Source organism: Tursiops truncatus, chromosome 3, assembly GCF_011762595.2.
Source record: "Tursiops truncatus isolate mTurTru1 chromosome 3, mTurTru1.mat.Y, whole genome shotgun sequence".
Lineage (NCBI taxonomy): Eukaryota > Metazoa > Chordata > Mammalia > Artiodactyla > Delphinidae > Tursiops > Tursiops truncatus.
The window spans coordinates 117,863,238-117,886,058 of record NC_047036.1 but is presented as its reverse complement, the minus strand read 5'-3'; the positions used below and the strand labels follow the sequence as shown (position 1 = coordinate 117,886,058).

Here is a 22,821-nt window from a genome sequence, read left to right as displayed (position 1 = left end):
TATAAGGTTTCATAAGACCTATATATGAACTTGGATTTATGATCTCAGATTCAATTAGAGATTAGTGGCAGGCCTAACTTAATTAAAAGCATGCACTTAAAACCCTTAAAACTGAGGCCTGGTACCTGTGGTAGTCACCACTCAACCAGTACTACTATTCTTACTTTTCCTTGAAGCTTTCAGTTTGTCTCATAATAATCCAAGTGTGTTAAGAGTCCAAGAGTATGATCTATCAAGACAGTCTCTTGGCCTTGGATTGCAAATTTAAATGTCTTTAGGGCCAAGGGAGGAAGCATAAATAAGTTAAGCAGGCTACATAGAAGATGATAAAAAGGAGAAAGGACTGCAGTAAAATGAAGGACTTTTGGCATTTTTGATAAACTCCAACCACGATTCAGTTCCAGTAGGTTTTGTAGCATTACAGTTGGGAATGCTAGCCCAATAGTGCCAGATATTTTTGTTTTTCAAAAGAAACCAGAAATCTCTATTTTTTTAAAAAAACAAAAATTGTTTTTTAAAAAACAAGTATCATAGCCAGCATTCAGATTTCCTGAATTAGGTCATTTTTAGAAAAACAATTTGTTTGTTCAAATCATAATTCCAGGTAAGGTCCGTTGTGATATTCTACTAAGTTTCATTTGAACTATAGGTTTTCCTCCCTCTCTTTAATCCTTGCTCTTGTTAGAAAAAATTTGTTGAAGAAACTGTTTGACCTGTAGAGTTTTCCATAATCTTAAATTTGCTGATCGCATCCCTTGGCGCTATAAATTCATATTTTTATATGAAGTCTCTCAAATTTAAAATGTTGAGCTAGCCAGACAAAACATACTTTATCTTTGGGTCTGATTCAACCTGAGGGCCAGTATTTTGCAACTTCTTTGTTCAATTTATCTGTAAAAGGAGGAAGAAAGCACCAGGAATTGAGTCAGAAAGAAGTTAAATTATTACTGTGACAATTTGGTGGTGGTGATTCCTTCACACATCACACACATACACAAACACACACATGGGGGAGAAATTGAATATACCCTTTTTTTTTCTCCTATACTTTCCCCGTTTCAAATAATATTCTGGACTTGTTAGGGTTAAACTTGTGCTCACAAAAATAGGAGGCTCAGACACATGGTTATATATGTAACAGGGTCAAGCAGAGCCTTTCCCCCAATGACACACTCCAGGTTATGTCTGTTGAGGGAATTTGTCACAGTTTCCAGTTCTTTCTTCATGGGAAAGGAGTTTGTACAGGGACTTAGTTAACCAGGGGTAATGGGTGTTTAGGCCCTAGAGTGCTGCAGATTTTGCTGGTGTTTGCATGATGCCAGTCATCCAGTGCTTCAGTCTGAAGAGATGATAAAGGTCCATCCTAAGTGCAGAAAATACTATGTTTGCTTTTCTTTCAATAATGCAAAATAAGTTTTCCCTCTATATTGAGAGTCCATTTTGTTAGGGAAAAATTTAGTGTATGTGTATAAAAATGTCTGTTGGGATTTATAATAAAATGTTAACCATATTTATCCCTAAGGAATTCCCATCATCTATAATAGCTTAAGTCTCTAAGGATCAGGAAAATTTATTTATTCAATAAGCATTTAGTATGTTCATCTCTTTACTAAGTATACTAAACATTAAACACTGAAAACTTGTAAGGAATTCAAGGCAATTTTTCCCCCTTTTTTCCTCCCGTTTCTAGTTGGATATGAACCTGAATGAGGAAAAACAGCAACCTTTGAGGGAGAAGGACATTATCATCAAGAGAGAGATGGTGTCCCAATACTTGCACACCTCCAAGGCTGTGAGTCCTGGGGCAGGTACCCACGACGTGGGAGGCTGTGCCCTTATCTTGGACCTGTTTGTTTTGCTACTTTTATAGAACTTTTCATGTCCACATCAGTTTTATTTCATTCTTTTATATAAACCTACTCATTTGAGTTACTTTTCTTACATACTTTTGCCTGATTCGATCTTCATGAAGTATGTATGGGTAATGGGGAGGAAATTCTGAGTCTCACACAGTTTGGTGGTATATATAATGGGTGTTTGCCCTCATATTGTTTAAACTGTATTAACTAATTCTGGTCCAATTTATGACTGAGTCCAGTGTTTACTAATCTCTGTATGCTCCTTTCCAGGGCATGAGTCAAAAGGAGAGCTCTAGGTCAGCTATGATGTACATTCAGGAGCTGAGGTCGGGCTTGCGGGATATGCCTCTGCTCAGCTGCCTGGAGTCCCTTCGTGTCTCCCTCAACAACAACCCTGTCAGGTGAGGATTCTGAGGTAGTAACAGGAGTGAGAGCCCAGTGTTGGAGCTCACTGGTGGGGATTAAAGATCAAAGGAGTCAGGGAAGTATGAGACTGTTTTGGATTGGAAGTAAAGAGTTGCCAGGATATACTTTATTTTGGTGGATATTTATTGATTTGATTTGATATTGCATCGTCTTTGTCTCTTCCTTACAGTTGGGTGCAAACATTTGGTGCTGAGGGCCTGGCTTCCTTATTGGACATCCTTAAACGACTTCATGATGAGAAAGAGGAGACTGCTGGGTGAGGAATTCCGAGTCTTGGCATCTTCTAGGTGGAGGGTAGTAGAGGACTTGGCTGTTTGCTCTAAAGGAGAAAATGGCAGTTAAATGGAAAGTTATGGACTAGGATATTATGTTGTTAGCTGAGAATGGGGTTTATCGTAGGGGTGACCGGAGAATGAAGGATGATTATAGGTACAGGGAAAGGAGGAACTTAAATTTCACGGTGAATAACACAAGATATATACCACATAAGATTGTGAGTCTCCCAGCACAGGTTCTTATCCAGTCTGGAAACAGGGTCTGATTTAGTCTAAAGCTCTCCTGTGATCTGGTCTGGGTCATATCTCATTTGGAAGTCTTATAATACACTTGATCAGTTTGGGACTAGCCTTATGATAGTCTTCAGGATTGGAATAATTCTGGGGATACCTTGCACTGTCTTAGGTTAGGCTACCTTGAAGCCAGCCTGACCCAAAATGATTTCTCTACTTCCTGGGATCTTTCCAAAACAAAACACAGGACCTCTACCTCCTGAACGTACAGACTTGAAACCTCTGACGCAGTGAGGCAAGCAGTAATAGGTGGGATGTTATCCTGATAGAATTTAGCCCTTAGGAGCCTACAGGGAGTTAAAGAGAAGATTTTAATATAATACTGAATTCTTGGTTTATGAGAGGATTAACCAATGGTTCTTTCTTCAGCTACCTCTTTTCGCCAGTGTTTTAGGGTAGAGTGCTATGTGCTAGAATTTACTCAGCTACTAGTTGGGAGTGTTCCTAAGACCCTTGTTTACAAGATTGAAAAGTCAAATGGGGAGGGGTATAGAATGAAGGGACTTCACTGATTATGTCTTCTACATGCAGAAGCTATGATAGCCGTAACAAGCATGAGATCATCCGCTGCTTGAAAGCTTTTATGAACAACAAGGTAAGATATTTCCCATTCTCATTCAACCCCCATCGTGACCGCTGTTTTTTCTCTTCTGTTGGCAGACTCAAAAAGGGACCTAGGAATATGAGGTTCAAGGCTTCTAGCTTTCCCTTTTAGTACCGTAACTTTTTGATCACCACATACACATACTTTTATGGATCTTTTCCCTCAGTTGTAATGTCTGTTTCAGAGGATAGGCTTAATTTTCTTCTTCTGTTTATACTTTTTTTGCTAATTCTTAAATTTCCTGACCTGTAGTTATTATTTTTGGAAGGTTTACTTTATTTTCTGCTTATTTGTTGTTGTTTTTTCCCCAGTCTATTCCTACTTTACAATCTTTTCTTCCTTCCTTTCTTTTTCTTTCTCCCTTTCTCTCTCTCTTCCTCTTTCTTTTTCTTTTTTTGTCTGTTTAGTATTTAAACTTAGGGATCCTACAGTTATTTGTTCCTCAGTGCAAATCTGTCTTCCTCACTATTTAATTTTGTTATAATTATTCCACTGGCTTAGGGGGAGCATTGAAAAGAAACATAAGAATCAAAGTTTTTATTCTTGGAAGACATAGAATTCTGTTGTGTCTTCTAGAAAATTATTTTGCTCTGCTCATTTCTGTTTAGCTATATTGGAAAAAGTGTTCTACCCTATATTAGTTTGCTAGGGTTGCTATAACAAAGTACTACAAACTGGGTGTCTTAAACAACAGAAGTTCATTTATCTCACAGTTCTAGAGGCGATACGTCCAAGATAAGGTGTTGATAGGGTAGGTTCCTTCTGAAGGCTGTGAGAGAGGGTATGTCCCATGCCTGTTTCCTAGCTTCTGGTGTCTCGCTGGCAATCCTTGACATTCCTTGGCCTGTAGATGCATCACCCCAATCTCAGCTTTTGTGTCCACATGGCGTTCTCCCTGTGTGTACATCTGTGTCCAAATTTCCCCTTTTTATAAAGATAACCATTATATGGGATTAAGGGCCCACCCTACTCTAGTCTGACCTCATGGTAATCTAATTACACCTGCCAATGACACTATTTCCAAATAAGGTTACATTCTGAGGTAATGGGGGTTAGGACTTAAACATACGAATTTTGAGAGGAGCACCATTCAATCCATAAGAACCCGTAAACTTGTCCTTGGTTAGATGCTCTCACCTTTAAGCCTCCCTTTTCTCTTTTTGTCCTACCAGTTTGGAATCAAGACCATGTTGGAGACAGAAGAAGGAATTCTGCTGCTGGTCAGAGCCATGGATCCTGCTGTTCCCAACATGATGATTGACGCAGCTAAGCTGCTTTCTGCTCTTTGTATCCTGGCACAGCCGGAAGACATGTATGTGACTGGAATTATTTTTCTTCTCTATTTTTTTTATCATCTTCTTTAGTCTAGAGGAATATTAAGTTGCTTGGGTGTCCACTTAGTCTTAAATACTAGGTAAGACTATATTTCTTACATGAACACTGTGTATCTTAATATTTAAGAAAGATTGTTAAGAGATGGAAGCTGTTCTGCATGTACCACTGGTTATCAAGGGTACAGCAGGATCTCCTAGATCTCCATTAATGTCTGTATTGTCTAGGACAAGGGTTTCTTCTTACATTTTTTTAAAATTCAGAAGTAACACACCATTATTTTTAAAATTCAAACAACATAGAAGTATATGAAGTACAATTTAACAACATCATCCCTTTGGCAAACCCTATTCAGCAGAGGTAACCACTGTTAATGGTGTGGTACAGTCTCATAGATCATTTTCTAGCACAGACAAATATTTACTAAATTCTAACACACCTGCCACTCCAAAAGATGGTTTCTTAGAATTAAGGAAAGATGGCTTATGCCTATAAAACCAATCTCATGTATAGGATAGATTTTTATTTTTGTGGAGGGGTTTGGTTTAACGAAAGCTAAATCATACCACCATTCTTTTCAACTTGTTTCTTTTTATTTAACAGTAGCTCTTGGACATTCTTCTCTGGCAGTACTTCTAGATCTATCTTATTATCTTTAGTGGCTGTTTAGCATTTCATACTCTGTACGTCCCATAATTTAATGATTCCTTCATTGCTAGACTTTTAGGTAGAATTTTTTTTAGCACATTCTGACCCCTGCTCCAGATGATAAAAAATTTTATTATCAATTCTTGTGCATATATTCTTCGTACATATATTATTTCATATTTATGTGTTTATGTTAGATAGATTTTCTAGAAGTAAGCCAATGTTATGTGCATTAAAAAATTGGTACTGTTAAATGCCCCTCCAAAAGTTGTACCAATTTATATGCCATAGAACAGGGGTCTTAATTTGGTAAATATAGGTAGGAGTCTGGGGCGGATTTTAGGGAGTGCATTTTTCTGAAGAGATGGTCCTTAGTTTCCTGTTGATCTGGCCTCTGCTCCAGGTGATGAGAAGAAGAATGTGAGAAATCCAGAACATTGCTAATGTCTGTTTCCTAACTGATCTATGCCTCTGTATAATATACCTGTTGTGCACCTGTCTGTGTCAGAGCACCCAACCAGTTCTCTCCCTTTCCTTACTGTCTGGCAGGAATGAAAGAGTTCTGGAGGCGATGACAGAAAGAGCTGAAATGGATGAGGTGGAACGTTTTCAGCCACTGCTGGATGGATTAAAAAGTGGGACCTCCATTGCTCTCAAGGCATGTATACCTATGAAACTTGGCCCAAAAGTAGAATTCAAGATAGAAAGACTTAAGTTCATTTGACCTTTTAAGAGAACACATGGAGTGGTTACCAATGATATATATTTCAAAGTTCTTTCTGAAGGGAAAATGATTACCCTTCTCTCCAAGAAGGCAGAGAAAGAACTGTCTTCCTCATTATGAGATGGAAAAAAGTCATGGTATTTATTTACAGGCTAGAAAAATCAAGGCCTAGAACAAATGATACCATAGAATCTCTGGAATCCTTTAGACCTCTGAACTCTCCAGACCTGTGTTTAAACCAAGTTGTATTGCTATATATAAGGAAGTCATTCTTGTAGTTTTTGTACTGAATCTTCTAGGTTATATTTGGGGGCCTCAGAATGCATGTAAAGAGAATGGAATCTTGATCTCTAGGAGTTAACATTGACACAGCTGCTGAATTTTCTTATTTTAGGTGGGATGCCTACAGCTGATCAATGCTCTCATCACACCAGCTGAAGAACTTGACTTCCGAGTTCACATCCGAAGCGAACTGATGCGCTTGGGGCTGCATCAGGTGTTGCAGGTGAGATGCAACACTTCATTAGAAAGGCTGGGCTGGTTCCTTCCTGCTCTTATAACCCCATCATCCCTGGGAAGACTTCGGTTTTCAGTTTAAAAACCAGGTTGAGGGAGTGCCCTGGTGGTCTAGTGGTTAGGATTCAGCACTTCCACTGCCGTGGGCCAGGTTCAATCCCTGGTTGGGGAACTGAGATCCCGCAAGCCATGCGGCACGCCAAAATTTAAAAAATTAAAAAAAAGAAAAAAACAGGTTGAAATGTTTGGGTTTTTAACCAGCATAGGACACTTTTGGGTTCCCTGGCCTATACTTTTGCTGTTGACAGGACCTTCGAGAGATTGAAAATGATGATATGAAAGTGCAACTAACTGTGTTTGATGAACAAGGAGAAGAGGATTCCTATGACCTGAAGGGACGTCTGGATGACATTCGAATGGAGATGGAATATCCTTTTACTGACTGGGTTGAAGACACCAGACATTCAGTTGCATTCAGTTGTAGATCCCTGTAAGGAATGGTGTGGAGTTGATGACTTACACGAGGGCATTAGCCCTGTCTTCTTTGTAGATTAGGCAGGTGCCTTTTGATTGCCATTGGATATATTTACGTCACTGTGGACCAGAGAAGTTGGGAAAGGCGATCTGAGGGTTGCTCAACATGGAAGCAGCCATCAAAATTAGTATAGACCTCCTAGAACATGATAGCTTAGCTTATTAAGATGTAGAGCTGGTTTTGGGAGAACATAGACAAGTCAGGGAGTGAGGTTGTAATTTGCTCTCTTGTATGTTTCCATGAGACTGACGGGGAATAATTTGGTTACCTATTGATACTTGCCACAAGTGACTTTGAGGCAGTTACCTTTTTGTGTCTTGTCTACTGCTCGATTTTCAAGCCAAGTACTAGGAGTTTTCTATCTCTGTGTATAGTACCCCCTGACCCACTGGTCCCCTGGCCAAAGAAAGTTTATAGAGCTTAAAGTTTAGGGCAGGGTTTACAGGAGGAACAGCTGTTAGAATAGAAGTGGCATCTTGCTACTTCTCCCGAGAGTTGGGCAAGCTACCTGTCAAACTTAGTTTCTAAATATATGCTTTCCTTAGCCTCTTCTCCTTTTCCACTGACTTCAGTGAAGTCTTCCAGATTCTCTTAAACACAGTGAAGGATTCAAAGGCAGAGCAACACTTCCTGTCCATCCTGCAGCACCTACTCTTAGTCCGAAATGACTACGAGGCCAGGTAAGGTGGTATACCTGTGGGAAGTTTTGAATTTGAGCCTAAGTGGAGAGTGCAAACTTCTTAAATTCAAAGATTGTCTGTAGAGAGAAAAGGAAAAGACAAAGACATGGCTTAGAGTTCATTTTTAGTTTCAGACATTAAGGGAGTTGCCAGTTGTCCCTTTAATCCAACTGAAAGGCATCTCTGTGGAAGAGATGAGAGTGTATAAGGTGAACTGCCTCCCTCTTTTGGAATGGGGTGGTGGGGTGGAGTGAAGATGATAGCAAAGGAAGGCAGCCATTTAAAGTTGATTCATGTTGGAACATGAGATTCAAGCAGTAGAGTAGAGATTCAGCAATAGTAGTATCCATCACAGGCAGGATCAAGCTCGAATTTTAGATGGAAAAGGATTTGCACTCGGAGGCAGATGGCAAGAAGTTTTGACTATCTGAAGTAGATGGGGTAGCTGATGTGGAAGAGGGGGATTTCTTAGCATGGCAGCAATACTCTGTTAATTTTATGAAAAGGTCTTTTCCAGAACATTTATCCTCAGGTCCTTCTGCTGTCAAAACAGTTACCTTTCTTGATCCTGAATACCAAAATTTTATTTTGGTTTTCCTTTAATAACCTTATTTTGTTTCTTCTGTAGACCGCAGTACTATAAGTTGATTGAAGAATGTATTTCTCAGATAGTTCTGCACAAGAATGGGGCTGATCCTGACTTCAAGTGCCGGCACCTCCAGGTTGATATTGAGGGATTGATTGGTAAGCATATTTGTCTGTCTGGTTCCATAAAACATTGCTTCTTCTATCTTTCATTTTGCATCTTTCTTTCAGTGAAAATTTCAGAGAAGATACTTTTCTAGCCCCTGGTATTTCCATTTTCACCCTTTCTTAGGTGATATAACCAATACCTGTGCTAGGAATATATAGGCCTTTAGTTTATTTCTACATAATTCTAAAAATTTATCCTGTCTCATACACCACCCCACGTTTTGAAGGGTCTTCAGCTATTGTCTGCTACTCCTGCTGGTCCCAGAGATTCATAAGTATTACTTGCAGGTGTTCTCTGTGCCACCTGACATGGTGGCCTTACTGCATAACAGGCACTCAGAAATTATATGTTGAACTTAACTGAAAGTTCCATTTCTTTGTCTAGTACAGAACATTCTTTGTCTAGTACAGAACATTAAGAACATTTCTTTGTCTAGTACAGAACATTAACATTTCTTTGTCTAGTACAGAACATTAAGAACATTTCTTTGTCTAGTACAGACATTCTTTGTCTAGTACAGAACATTCTTTGTCTAGTACAGAACATTAAGAACATTTCTTTGTCTAGTACAGACATTCTTTGTCTAGTACAGAACATTCTTTGTCTAGTACAGAACGTTAAGAACATTTCTTTGTCTAGTACAGACATTCTTTGTCTAGTACAGAACATTCTTTGTCTAGTACAGAACATTAAGAACATTTCTTTGTCTAGTACAGACATTCTTTGTCTAGTACAGAACATTAAGAACATTTCTTTGTCTAGTACAGAACATTCTTTGTCTAGTACAGAACATTAAGAACATTTCTTTGTCTAGTACAGAACATTAAGAACATTTCTTTGTCTAGTACAGAACATTAAGAACATTTCTTTGTCTAGTACAGAACATTCTTTGTCTAGTACAGAACATTCTTTGTCTAGTACAGAACATTAAGAACATTTCTTTGTCTAGTACAGACATTCTTTGTCTAGTACAGAACATTCTTTGTCTAGTACAGAACATTCTTTGTCTAGTACAGAACGTTAAGAACATTTCTTTGTCTAGTACAGAACATTAAGAACATTTCTTTGTCTAGTACAGAACATTAAGAACATTTCTTTGTCTAGTACAGACATTCTTTGTCTAGTACAGAACATTCTTTGTCTAGTACAAAACATTAAGAACATTTCTTTGTCTAGTACAGACATTCTTTGTCTAGTACAGAACATTCTTTGTCTAGTACAGAACATTAAGAACATTTCTTTGTCTAGTACAGACATTCTTTGTCTAGTACAGAACATTCTTTGTCTAGTACAGAACATTAAGAACATTTCTTTGTCTAGTACAGACATTCTTTGTCTAGTACAGAACATTCTTTGTCTAGTACAGAACATTAAGAACATTTCTTTGTCTAGTACAGACATTCTTTGTCTAGTACAGAACATTCTTTGTCTAGTACAGAACATTCTTTGTCTAGTACAGAACATTAAGAACATTTCTTTGTCTAGTACAGAACATTAAGAACATTTCTTTGTCTAGTACAGACATTCTTTGTCTAGTACAGAACATTCTTTGTCTAGTACAGAACGTTAAGAACATTTCTTTGTCTAGTACAGACATTCTTTGTCTAGTACAGAACATTCTTTGTCTAGTGCAGAACGTTAAGAACATTTCTTTGTCTAGTACAGACATTCTTTGTCTAGTACAGAACATTCTTTGTCTAGTACAGAACGTTAAGAACATTTCTTTGTCTAGTACAGACATTCTTTGTCTAGTACAGAACATTCTTTGTCTAGTACAGAACATTAAGAACATTTCTTTGTCTAGTACAGACATTCTTTGTCTAGTACAGAACATTAAGAACATTTCTTTGTCTAGTACAGAACATTCTTTGTCTAGTACAGAACATTAAGAACATTTCTTTGTCTAGTACAGAACATTAAGAACATTTCTTTGTCTAGTACAGAACATTAAGAACATTTCTTTGTCTAGTACAGAACATTCTTTGTCTAGTACAGAACATTCTTTGTCTAGTACAGAACATTAAGAACATTTCTTTGTCTAGTACAGACATTCTTTGTCTAGTACAGAACATTCTTTGTCTAGTACAGAACATTCTTTGTCTAGTACAGAACGTTAAGAACATTTCTTTGTCTAGTACAGAACATTAAGAACATTTCTTTGTCTAGTACAGAACATTAAGAACATTTCTTTGTCTAGTACAGACATTCTTTGTCTAGTACAGAACATTCTTTGTCTAGTACAGAACATTAAGAACATTTCTTTGTCTAGTACAGACATTCTTTGTCTAGTACAGAACATTCTTTGTCTAGTACAGAACATTAAGAACATTTCTTTGTCTAGTACAGACATTCTTTGTCTAGTACAGAACATTCTTTGTCTAGTACAGAACATTAAGAACATTTCTTTGTCTAGTACAGACATTCTTTGTCTAGTACAGAACATTCTTTGTCTAGTACAGAACATTAAGAACATTTCTTTGTCTAGTACAGACATTCTTTGTCTAGTACAGAACATTCTTTGTCTAGTACAGAACATTCTTTGTCTAGTACAGAACATTAAGAACATTTCTTTGTCTAGTACAGAACATTAAGAACATTTCTTTGTCTAGTACAGAACATTAAGAACATTTCTTTGTCTAGTACAGACATTCTTTGTCTAGTACAGAACATTCTTTGTCTAGTACAGAACGTTAAGAACATTTCTTTGTCTAGTACAGACATTCTTTGTCTAGTACAGAACATTCTTTGTCTAGTGCAGAACGTTAAGAACATTTCTTTGTCTAGTACAGACATTCTTTGTCTAGTACAGAACATTCTTTGTCTAGTACAGAACGTTAAGAACATTTCTTTGTCTAGTACAGACATTCTTTGTCTAGTACAGAACGTTAAGAACATTTCTTTGTCTAGTACAGACATTCTTTGTCTAGTACAGAACATTAAGAACATTTCTTTGTCTAGTACAAAACATTAAGTTCCATTTCTTTGTCTAGTACAGAACATTATTAAGAAAAATAAAAAGAACAAAGACTGCCCTTTGGTTATGTAGAAGGGCTTAGGCAGAGAGAGGGGAATACGAGAATTGGGAACTTGACTTCCTGACTGTTTACCTTCTTTTTAGATCAAATGATTGATAAAACAAAGGTGGAGAAATCTGAAGCCAAAGCTACAGAGCTGGAAAAAAAGGTATGTATGAGAGATCAAGAATAATTGGAATGTATCTTTATCTAAGGATTTTGATTTTTCTGACATGTGAAACAGTTACCTGTGATATATTCAATGTTTAGCACACAGTAGCAGTTCCTAGGGGAACCCTTTCTGCTGTAGGTTACTCAGTGGAGAAAGTGGTGTGGATGTGATCATGAGGAGGTAGTCAGTCGTGAGTTTGCACAGTTCTTGGGCCCCTGAGCAGGAGGAAAGACAGGTGACACTCTCATATAACATTGACAGCACTTGGGTTTGCTTGGCGACTCAGGCCTTTTATCCATAGAACAACAGGAACTGGAATATGTCTGAATTCTCTTTGATTAAGGACTCCTATTGTTTTTGTTTTTTTAATTTTTTTTTTTTTTTTTTTGCGGTACATGGGCCTCTCACTGTTGTGGCCTCTCCCGTTGCAGAGCACAGGCTCCAGATGCGCAGGCTCAGCGGCCATGGCTCACGGGCCCAGCCGCTTCATGGCACGTGGGATCTTCCCAGACCGGGGCACGAACCCATGTCCCCGGCACTGGCAGGCGGACTCTCAACCACTGCGCCACCAGGGAAGCCCAAGGACTCCTATTGTTGATAGGTTTTTGATCCTTGAGAATACTGGGATTGTGCACCTTAGCTGTCCTGGTTAAATGTCTTTAAAATCTTAGTTGTTGCTGTTTTTAAAAATAACTCCAAGTATAGATAGACTATGGAAATAATCCCTGGCTTCCCCCTCCTTTAACCTTGATTTTAAGGTTGAAATCATGGTGGCCTTTTTTCCAGGCATCCCTTGGGTCAGTGAGCTCAATGGATCAAGGATTAGCACAAAACAGTAAATTATGGGGACTAACACCTGGCCTTTGCTGAGTTGGAGAGCTTACTGGGAGCCTGATTTCTTTCTCCTCTAGCTGGACTCAGAGTTAACAGCTCGACATGAGCTACAGGTGGAAATGAAAAAGATGGAAAGTGACTTTGAGCAGAAGCTCCAGGATCTTCAGGGAGAAAAGGATGCATTGGGTTCTGAAAAGGAAAAAATTGCCACAGAGAAACAGAACCTGGAAGCAGAAGTGTCTCAGCTCACAGGAGAGGTAATATCTGAACAGAGAAGGCAGAGTGACCTGTAACTGCCATCAGCAGCCTCAGAGTGAGCTTGTTTTGGAGCAGGACTGTCACCTTACTCCCAGGGAGGGTTCAGATACTAATAGGTAATCTAGTTAGATGGCACATATTTTTAAAATCATAAGCTGTTTTGTTTTGGAAGTAAGTAATACATAGATGGAAAATTTGGAAAATACAGAACAACACAAAGAATAGATGAGTCACAGTACTACCCAGAAATAAAGATAATAGCCTTCTAATAAATTTAGGAGTAAATACTAAATAAACTGTTCTCATATTTGCTATTTTTCTCTTATTTTAGTCATCTCTGGACAGATTTATGCCCACACACTCTCTGCAATTATAGATATTTATATGATCTGTGATACTTGATAACTTGATCACCTAGGTGGTTATATAATTACCTGTATAGCACATATGTTAATTACATACCTAGAATATTTGATTTACTTGATCTTTGCATTTTCTTTCTTTTTTAAAAAATTAATTTATTTTATTTTTGGCTGCATTGGGTCTTTGTTGCTGCGCGCGGGCTTTCTCTAGTTGCGGTGAGCAGGGGCTACTCTTCGTTGCTGTGTGCAGGCTTCTCGTTGCGGTAGCTTCTCTTGTTGTGGAGCACGGGCTCTAGGCATGTGGGCTTCAGTAGTTGCAGCACGCAGGCTCAGTAATTGTGGCTCGCAGGCTCTAGAGCTCAGGCTCAGTAGTTGTGGTGCACAGGCTTAGTTGCTCCGCGGCATGTGAGATCTTCCCGGACCAGGGATTGAACCTGTGTCCCCTGCGTTGGCAGGCAGATTCTTAACCACTGCGCCACCAGGGAAGTCCCGATCTTTGCGTTTTCTAATCAAAGGGAGAGTTTAACATAAACTTTGAAGTTGCCGTTTTAATGCAAAGCATACTGAACTAGGAACATGAAGACCTGAATTCTAGTTTTGTCTCTGTCACTAAATAGCTATGTGACTTTAGGTGGAGCCTTTCAACTGTCTGACTCCTTTCACTCCCTTCATGTGTAAAGTGAGAAGTTTGGATTAAGTAACTTCTTGGGTCCTTTCCAGCCCCAGTGGTCCCTGAAGTGGAGTGAGAAGTACTCCCATTGGTGTTATTTCTTTAGGTTGCCAAGCTGTCCAAGGAACTGGAAGATGCCAAGAAAGAAGTGGCTTCACTCTCCACTGCAGTTACTGCTGCAGCCCCTCCTAGCAGTGCTACTTTCCCCCCTGCCCCTCCTTTACCTGGTGACTCTGGGCCTGTCAGTCCCCCCTCACCCCCTTTACCAGGAGAGGTTAGCACAGCCTCTGCACCCCCTCTTCCTGGGGGTGGGGCCATTCCTCCTCCACCACCTCCTCCTCCTCCTCTGCCTGGGGGTGCCTACATCCCCCCACCCCCTCCTCTGCCTGGGGGTACCTGCATCCCCCCACCTCCCCCTTTGCCTGGGGGTGCCTATGTCCCCCCACCCCCTCCTCTGCCTGGGGGTGCCAGCATCCCCCCACCCCCTCCTCTGCCTGGGGGTGTTGGCATCCCCCCACCCCCCCCTTTGCCTGGGGGTGTTGGCATCCCCCCACCTCCGCCTTTGCCTGGGGGTGTTGGCATCCCCCCACCTCCGCTTTTGCCTGGGGGTGTTGGCATCCCCCCACCTCCGCCTTTGCCTGGGGGTGTTGGCATCCCCCCACCTCCTCCTCCCTTGCCTGGAGGACCAGGAATGCTACCTCCCCCTCCCCCTCTTCCTGGTGGAATCCCTCCACCCCCTCCATTTCCTGGAGGCCCTGGTATTCCTCCACCTCTCCCTTTTGGAGTTCCTGCAGCCCCAGTTCTGCCATTTGGATTAACCCCAAAGAAACTTTACAAGCCAGAGGTACAGCTCCGGAGGCCAAACTGGTCCAAGGTGAGAATTTCTGTCCATCTCTTCATCAGTAGATTTTAAGAGACCACTTCAGTTTCCTACTTTGTGTTTTGTGCATGGTTGGGCTTCCCTTTCTTATGGCTCACATCTGTCTGTCTTCAAGTTTCACTCATGTGTATGTTTATTCAGCAGATAATAGGCAAATCCTATATGCTGGATATCACTCGGGAGAGTTCTTCGAGCCCTATACTCTGCTACAAAACCTAAACTTATCCTTAAGTTAATATTTTTGCCCTTTTCTCTGAGGATATGAGTGCCATGGGATACCACACAGTTTGATAATAGTCATTTCACCAATCTGCAAGGTACTGATAAATTTTGCTGATCCAAAAGTCATGGATTTATGGATACAACTCCCTACCACTCCCACCCACCCCCACCCCGGTAAATAAGTTACACAGGATATGTTTGCATGGCACAGTGTGTGTTTGAAAGCGCTGTGATTCTGCATCAGCCTTTTGCTTCTGGAAACCAAGGTAAAATAAAGGAGCTTAGGGATTTGTTCATATAAAGTGAACGAATTTGGTACAGTTCACCACCCTGATGGGAAAAGTGTAATGTAGAGCAAGGGAAGATGTGAAATAAAGCCTTAATGCTTCTAAAAGTAGAGGATTTGGGGTTAGAAGGAGGATAAGCAGCATAACTGATTCTAGTTGTTGAATAATCACCAATAAACACATAACCTGGAATCATCGTCTCCTGGTCCCACCACAAAGAGCATAGCTGTTCTCTGTGTCTCAGGTTAGTCTTATTTTAGTATGATGTTGACAATAACCAGCCAGCTGCTTCTTTTGCATCTTAATCAGTTTTCTAGGATGGAAAGTACAGAGCTCAGTTTAGTAACTCTTAACACCTGCCTGTATCCACAGTTTGTCGCTGAGGACCTTTCCCAAGACTGCTTCTGGACAAAGGTGAAGGAGGACCGATTTGAGAACAATGAACTTTTCGCCAAACTTACCCTTACCTTTTCTGCCCAGACCAAGAGTGAGTCCTTTCCTCTTTCATGCAAAGGGCCAGTGTAGGACTTAGAACATTTGTTAAGGGGGTCTCCCATTTCTTTCCCTTCCCTGGGTGAGGGTTGAAGAGAGCTGGGAGTTCCTATTCAGAAGAAAATAAGCTGGTTTTGTATTCTGGGGATGCTGGAGTTGGCAAAGAGAACTGTTGCGTGTACGTATTTTTCCCCCCAGTTTTTTTGCATGTAGGTATTTTACATGCATGTAGGTATTTTACACAAGTGTAACTTGTGGGGATATGAGGTTAATGTGACAGAGCTCAGGCTGGTCTGAGAGTATCATTTTGATGATACTCTTGAATGGATTCTGGCACTGCCTTTAAGGCGCCTTCTTTAGACCTACATATGTAATTGATAAGAGCTGAGCAGAGTCTTTAGTAGGTGAGGTGGCTGAACAACTGTGTTTGTAAAATAACAAAGAACCATATGTGATCCCTTTTCTTTTTTCCATTTCTTTCCAATATCTGATGCTTTCTCCTTCCTGGCACTTTGCTCCTGCAGCTTCAAAAGGTAAGAATACAGAAGAGCCTTGTAGTTGGGTCTCTTGAATATTAGAGAAAAAAAATGAAACAGATGTAAAGGGATTTCTCTTTAGAAAACTAAGACTAGAAATTGGGGATTGATTTCTCTTTTGCTAGGTTTTTCTTGAGAGTCCAGAAGGACCAGTAGCTCTGATGTTAGCTGACAGGGAAGAAAATTATTTTAAGTTGAAGCTACAATATACTTGCTCTTTCTTTGGAAGGTGAGGGACAACTTAAATAATACTGTTACTTTACATTTGTGTTGTATTTTACAAATTTCAAAGTGCTTTAACATATTCTACCCTATTAGGACTGCAAAGAAACCTTATGAGGTAGGTTGGGTGTATATTATCTCCGTTCCATAGCTTACATAGCCTTATTAGTTAGGTAGCTTGCCCGAGGTTTTATATGGCCAGATCCAGGGGTCTTGACTTCTGGTCTGTCTTTTCATATAAATTCTTGCTTTTCTTTTTCACCTTCATATCTTCCCCTTTATTTTAGAAGAGCTGATCTATTTTGCCCTTTTCTTTCTTCACTTCCTAATTCTTGTGGTTTCGTGCTGTCTTGTGATGGGACACTTACAGTTATTTCCCCAGAGGGATGCAGTATTTGCAAGATATTGTCATGTACCTAATGACAGTTATAACCTAATAATTTTGTATTTCCATCTTCTTCCAGCTTTTTTGTTTATTTAGAGGTTTATTATGACCCTAGTGATGACAATTAAGTGCAACTTCAGAGCACTCCTCCCTCCCCCTGCCAGTAAATAAGCATTTTTAAAGACAGTTACTACTTTTTTCCTTAAGTGATCTGATGGGACTAGGCTGCACTTCATTCTAATAAGATACCTAACAGAGGGAGTTTTCTGGTGGCCTAGTGGTTAGGATTCGGTGTTTTCACTGCAGAGGCCCGGGTTTCATCCCTAGTCAGGGAATCATCCCGCATGCTGCATGGCATGACACAGCCAAAATACAAAAAAAAAAAAAGAAAGAAAGAAAGAAAGAAAAGAAACCTGTGCCTCTGGCAGCCCCTAGTTACACATATGTATCTAGGAGTCAAAGATCACAGTGCTCAGGCCTGCCCTGTTGCCCTAGCATTCTGGGCAAAGTTGCCTTTTCCTCTAAGAGATATATCACCTTCTGAACTAAAGTTCAGCTCGGAGAATTACTTCTACCTGCTATTAAAAATGCTGTGATAATGACCACTTATACTACTCTAGAATATCAGCAAAGACTAGTTGACAATCAAAATCAAATTTGTAAGTTCACAGAATACATCCCTGTGTTGGCCTCTGGTGTCATTTTCTTTCTGGTGGCTGCATTCTGAGTGCCACTGCAAACGTACACTGACTCGGTCCCTTTTCCTGCCTGCTCTGTCACCATCCTTCTTTTATCCTGTACATTTGTATTGCTGTTGATTGCAGTGGAGTTTTCTGCAGTTTAGTGGTTTGCCTCGGCATTTTATTCCCACTGTGAATTGGTATGTAGTGTGTGTGTATGTATATATATATATATATATATATATATTTTTTTTTTTTTGGCTGCGTTGGGTCTTCATTGCTGTGCAAGGGCTTTTCTCTCTAGTTGTGGCGAGCAGCATCCACTCTTCATTGCGGTGTTCGGGCTTCTCATTGCGGTGACTTCTCATTGCGGAGCACGGGCTTTAGGCGTGCGGGCTTCAGTAGTTGTGATTTGCGGGCTCTAGAGCACAGGCTCAGTAGTTGTGGCACACGGGCTTAGTTGCTCCGTGGCATGTGAGATCTTCCCAGACCAGGGCTTGAACCCATGTCCCCTGCATTGGCAGGCAGATTCTTAACCAATACGCCACCAGGGAAGTCCTGGTATGTAGTGTTTTTTTTAAAAATTAATTAATTAATTTTTGCCTGTGTTGGGTCTTCGTTTCTGTGCGAGGGCTTTCACTAGCTGCGGCGAGCGGGGGCCACTCTTCATCGCGGTGCGCGGGCCTCTCACTGTCGCGGCCTCTCTTGTTGCGGAGCACAGGCTCCAGACGCGCAGGCTCAGTAGTTGTGGCTCACAGGCCCAGTTGCTCCGCGGCATGTGGGATCTTCCCAGACCAGGGCTCAAACCCGTGTCCCCTGCATTGGCAGGCAGATTCTCAACCACTGCGCCACCAGAGAAGCCCTGTAGTATTTTTTAAATACCTAAACAAGACCTTATCTCATCGTTTGTTATTTTCAACAGTGTAACCAAACTTTTTAATGTTCTTTTAGCCTTCAATTTCTGCCCTGGAAACTATTTTCTGTTCATTGATGATTCTAACTTCCTGACAGCTTTGGCTCCTGCCCCCGCCCCTTAAATTATTCTTAGAAATCTCTGTATCTTAATCTGAAAGGAATAAGTATGAATTAGTCAATTTAGTTTAGTGTCAGTATTGATTTTCATGTAATAATAATCATCATTAGTAGTTTGCTGCTACTTTGACGAAGGACATTTCTAGCTAGTCTTTAAATATCTTTACTTTAGTTAGCACTTTCAGGTGTTAAATTGGCACCCTGCCTTAATTTCCCAGTCTTTTTATTAGGAAGCACTAGAGAAGGTGTTCTTGAAAATTATTAAATCATGAACAATTTTCCAAACATCCTAAATCTTACTCATTTAAAACAATTCCTGGGATAGATTTTTTTTTTTCCTATCAAACAAGTACTTATGGTTTACCCAACTCTAACAGTTATCACATGCAACGAAACCTTCCTGCTTGTCATCAACCACACTACATCTGTATGTTTCCAGTCATCTTCTCCCAAGAAACAAATGCTGCTCCCTTTAAAAATTATTTCTTCCTTGCATTTTCAGTGTTTTACTGACTTTAATGTTTGGTTTATTTTTTTCTTCTACATTTTCTTGCTTTCTTTTCCTTTGAGTTACTCTGCAAGTCTATAGTGATGCAAGCAGTATTTGAATGTCAGGGCTTGTTCTAATGTGTATTTCTTGGTGACAGAATAGTTGCTTTGACATCGTGTACATGGGCATCAAGTAGCAGATGGAGGTGCTGCATGTGGACCCAGTGCCACAGTACCCACCGTGATCAGGGTAACTCATCTGCTCTGCCTTTTCTGATGCAGTTTTGAGCCTCCCTCTCTTGGTGCTCTGGTTGACAGACTTAATACAGACTCCTCCCAAGTAGCCCCTTTCTTTCAACATGGCCCCCCAAAAACACTTTAGTAAAAAAGACTTTAGGCTTCTAGAGTTTAGGTTTTTATCAGGTAAGGAATTTCAAGCTAAGAAAACTTCAGAGGTGAGGACTCAGAGGATCTAGAGCTCCTCAGTATGAAGGCAAGGTTTACTTTGCTTTTGGTGCTTTGAACATCTCTAGTATAACATTTCAGAATACCTTCATTCTTAATCCTTTTTTCGAGTAGGTAACCAGTTTCAGTTACCAAGTCTCTCATTCATAGCCTTAATATTGATGGTATAATTAAATGATAGATAAATACTCATTGCCACTCTATAACTATTTCATCTTCCAGATGAAGTAGAGATATGGGTTAAATAATTTTTTCAAGACCTTATGGTAAGTGCCAGAGGCAGGATTCAGACTCCAGAGTGTGACTCCAAAGTCCTGCTCTAACCCCCTGCTTCCCAGATGTGTATGTCCCTGCCCTAAGAGCTTCTGAAAGCTTAGATCCAGACAGAAGCTTGAAGAAGGAGATATGCTGGCTTCTGCTACCACCTCATTCATTCTGTCACAAATATTCTTAAATTGGAAGTGACTCTTACGAGTACAAAAAAGGAACAACATTAGATTAGGGAAAGTAAGATACCAGATATTTAGGGTTGAAGAAGAGAAGCCATGTTCTGATTACAGTATATTCAACTCTAGCAAAACTAATCCAGCTGGAGAAGCACGACATGCATATCTAGTACATAGACATCTTGCTTAAATGATTTCAGCCCAGTAGTTGCCAGTCTTGATGAAGAAGTTATCTGGACACAAGGTTTGCATAATATTGCATTGTTTCATCTCTCACTTGCTAAACACAACTCTCTGCTGTTTGTTAAGCATAGCTGTATCCCCCTTATATTTTAGTGGTACCTGAAACCTCCCATATACTGATGGCTCCTCCAGGAATGAACATCAAAGAAAACATCCGCCTCACTCTTGACATCTGCCTCCTGTAGGTCAAAGGTCTCGAGCCACTGCTTCATTAAGGTTCAGGAAGATGTGTGCCTTTTACTAAGAAGAGCTAAGAGAGAGGAAGTGGTTCTCAAGTTTATACTACAGATTCTTTTACGCATTTTTCTCTCTTAAGGATTATTGTCTTGTTTCTGATCTCTTGACTTTCTGTAAATCAGGAATTTACTTAGTTGATTTATTCCTTGACAGAGAATACTTTGAATTTTGATTTGATAGGCAGTGCTGTAAAACTTTTAGTCCTTTTTCACTCTCATGCTTATGGTTATCAGCCAGGAGTCTTTTTTTTTTTTTTTTGCGGTACGCGGGCCTGTCACTGTTGTGGCCTCTCCCGTTGCGGAGCACAGGCTCCAGACGCATAGGCTCAGCGGCCATGGCTCACGGGCCCAGCTGCTCCGCGGCACGTGGGATCTTCCCGGACCGGGGCACGAACCTGTGCCCCCTGCATTAGCAGGCGGACTCTCAACCCCTGCGCCACCAGGGAAGCCCTCAGGAGTCTTTTATCATGGTTTCTTTGTTGAATCTGCTTCTTGAATTCCTTGGGAACATGTTCAGTAGTTAAATTTTATTCTTTTTCATCTTCTCCTAGGGAGCATTTTCATCACTGTGGTGGTGGCCTCAGGTCATTATTTGTATGTACAAGATAACTAGTTTTTCATTCTGCTTTCCTTCTCTTACTCTCTTTTGTTGATATCATGATCCCATTAAAAGTATCACCTCTTAAAACGTAGGGTGGTAAGTGATAACTGATGTCCGAAGTACAGTGATGTTTTTCTTTTTTGGTTTATTCCTTCCTTCCAAAAAAAATTCTGCTCTTGTAAGATCCACAAGCTAATCGTCCTTAGTAGGTGTGCGGCGGTGGACAATATGTAGCATTAGACCCTCTCCCTGTTAAAGTATGAGGTGCATTTCAGGAATTACGAGCATCAGAGCAGTTCTACAAGTGGTTAATAGCAGTAATGTTGAAAGAACTCTGGCTAAAAAGTAAGATCCTGGCAAAAAGCTGAGAATTTCATAAACAGTAACAATATTCTAATTAGGATTTGACTGTCGGCCCAGATTCCAAGGTTTGTGCTGTAGTCGCGCAAGTCTGAACTATTGGTGACAAGCGGTAGGTTTACCTGTCTACTGCTGTCCCAGAACCTTCTTGCTTAAGGCTTCAGTCTACAACAGGAGCCTGTGTTGGGGAAGCAATCCCATCTTTCCCAAAAGGGATCTAAGGGTCTTTTTCCTTTTCCCTGTGATCCTTTTCTGTCCACTAGGTAGCACCCACCCAGTTGGATCTTTATCAGGAAACACCTTAGTGAATCTTTACAGCCTCTGCAACTTTATCCTCTAGAAATAAGATTTTCTAAGAGCTCCTCATGCTCCACCTTAGTCAGTGATTCTTTTGGCAGAAGGGTGTCTGTTTCATCAGTTCCCTACCCTTTCAAGTGTATATATAGGATTAGGACCAGAAGTGCTGCTCAAGTGAACATTTGTCTTTTAATTACTTGCTACTCTTGGATTTTGAGCAGGGTCAGGCCATTAGCTCAAAGCAGTTGGGAAGTTCTGTAATATCAGATAGTACTCCCTTGTGATTTAAAAACATAAATCTACCTGTATCACCTGGGGTTATGAGGACTCCTGCATGTGGAATAAGTACCACACTTCCTCTGGGTTGTGATCTCCCATCATCAGTGGTATAAAAGAAGAACCGCAACTACCCCCTCACATATCCCTCAAAACTCCAAACCTTGCCATCACTATTTGCCTTGAACCCACTGGATCTAATATTGTGTCATTTATCTAGGTTTATGTCACTCACCACAGGAAGGCGCAGACTCCCAGGTTCCCCTCATCTCCCATACTCGAATCCCCATAGGTTCTGTGTGTCTCCTATTCTGCCTCCTCCTGCCATCCCACCTGAGCTCTTGAAACCTGTCCACTGTGCCCTCAGGAATTCATGGTCCATTACTAACAAAATCTCCTATATCATCGACTTCACTTTGTTGCTCTAACAGAAACCAGGCTTTCCCTTTTGCCCTCTCGTGTGTTTTTTTTTCCCTCTCATAAACCTCACCCCAGTGGACCTGAAGATGGGGTAGATGTCCTCTTTGTTCTTCATTGCCACTTTCAGATCAGTCCACCTTTTTCTTTCCTAAAAACCCATAATTTTGAATCTCATGACATCAAGTCATAATCACCCAATTTCTCTCTTTGTGCTGTTGTCTACTAACACCCCAATTTATTCCTCTGTAGTACTCCAGTGCTGTTTCTTAAATCTTAGCAATTTCTGTATAAAAGG

The 22,821-nt window shown here is 40.4% G+C and overlaps 1 protein-coding gene across 1 annotated transcript in view; it reads left to right on the top strand.

Moving 5' to 3' along the window:
• Positions 1 to 22,821, top strand: part of DIAPH1 (diaphanous related formin 1) — a 98,021-nt gene that overhangs the window by 28,785 nt on the left and 46,415 nt on the right. Inside the window, exons 4-18 of the mRNA XM_073802624.1 lie at positions 1,691 to 1,792; positions 2,130 to 2,260; positions 2,455 to 2,541; positions 3,386 to 3,449; positions 4,631 to 4,770; positions 5,988 to 6,096; positions 6,557 to 6,667; positions 6,987 to 7,105; positions 7,777 to 7,893; positions 8,522 to 8,637; positions 11,766 to 11,830; positions 12,745 to 12,924; positions 14,064 to 14,831; positions 15,719 to 15,833; positions 16,363 to 16,371. Coding sequence (XP_073658725.1) covers positions 1,691 to 1,792; positions 2,130 to 2,260; positions 2,455 to 2,541; positions 3,386 to 3,449; positions 4,631 to 4,770; positions 5,988 to 6,096; positions 6,557 to 6,667; positions 6,987 to 7,105; positions 7,777 to 7,893; positions 8,522 to 8,637; positions 11,766 to 11,830; positions 12,745 to 12,924; positions 14,064 to 14,831; positions 15,719 to 15,833; positions 16,363 to 16,371 — 2,233 coding nt within the window. The remainder of the gene's footprint in view (positions 1 to 1,690; positions 1,793 to 2,129; positions 2,261 to 2,454; positions 2,542 to 3,385; positions 3,450 to 4,630; positions 4,771 to 5,987; positions 6,097 to 6,556; positions 6,668 to 6,986; positions 7,106 to 7,776; positions 7,894 to 8,521; positions 8,638 to 11,765; positions 11,831 to 12,744; positions 12,925 to 14,063; positions 14,832 to 15,718; positions 15,834 to 16,362; positions 16,372 to 22,821) is intronic.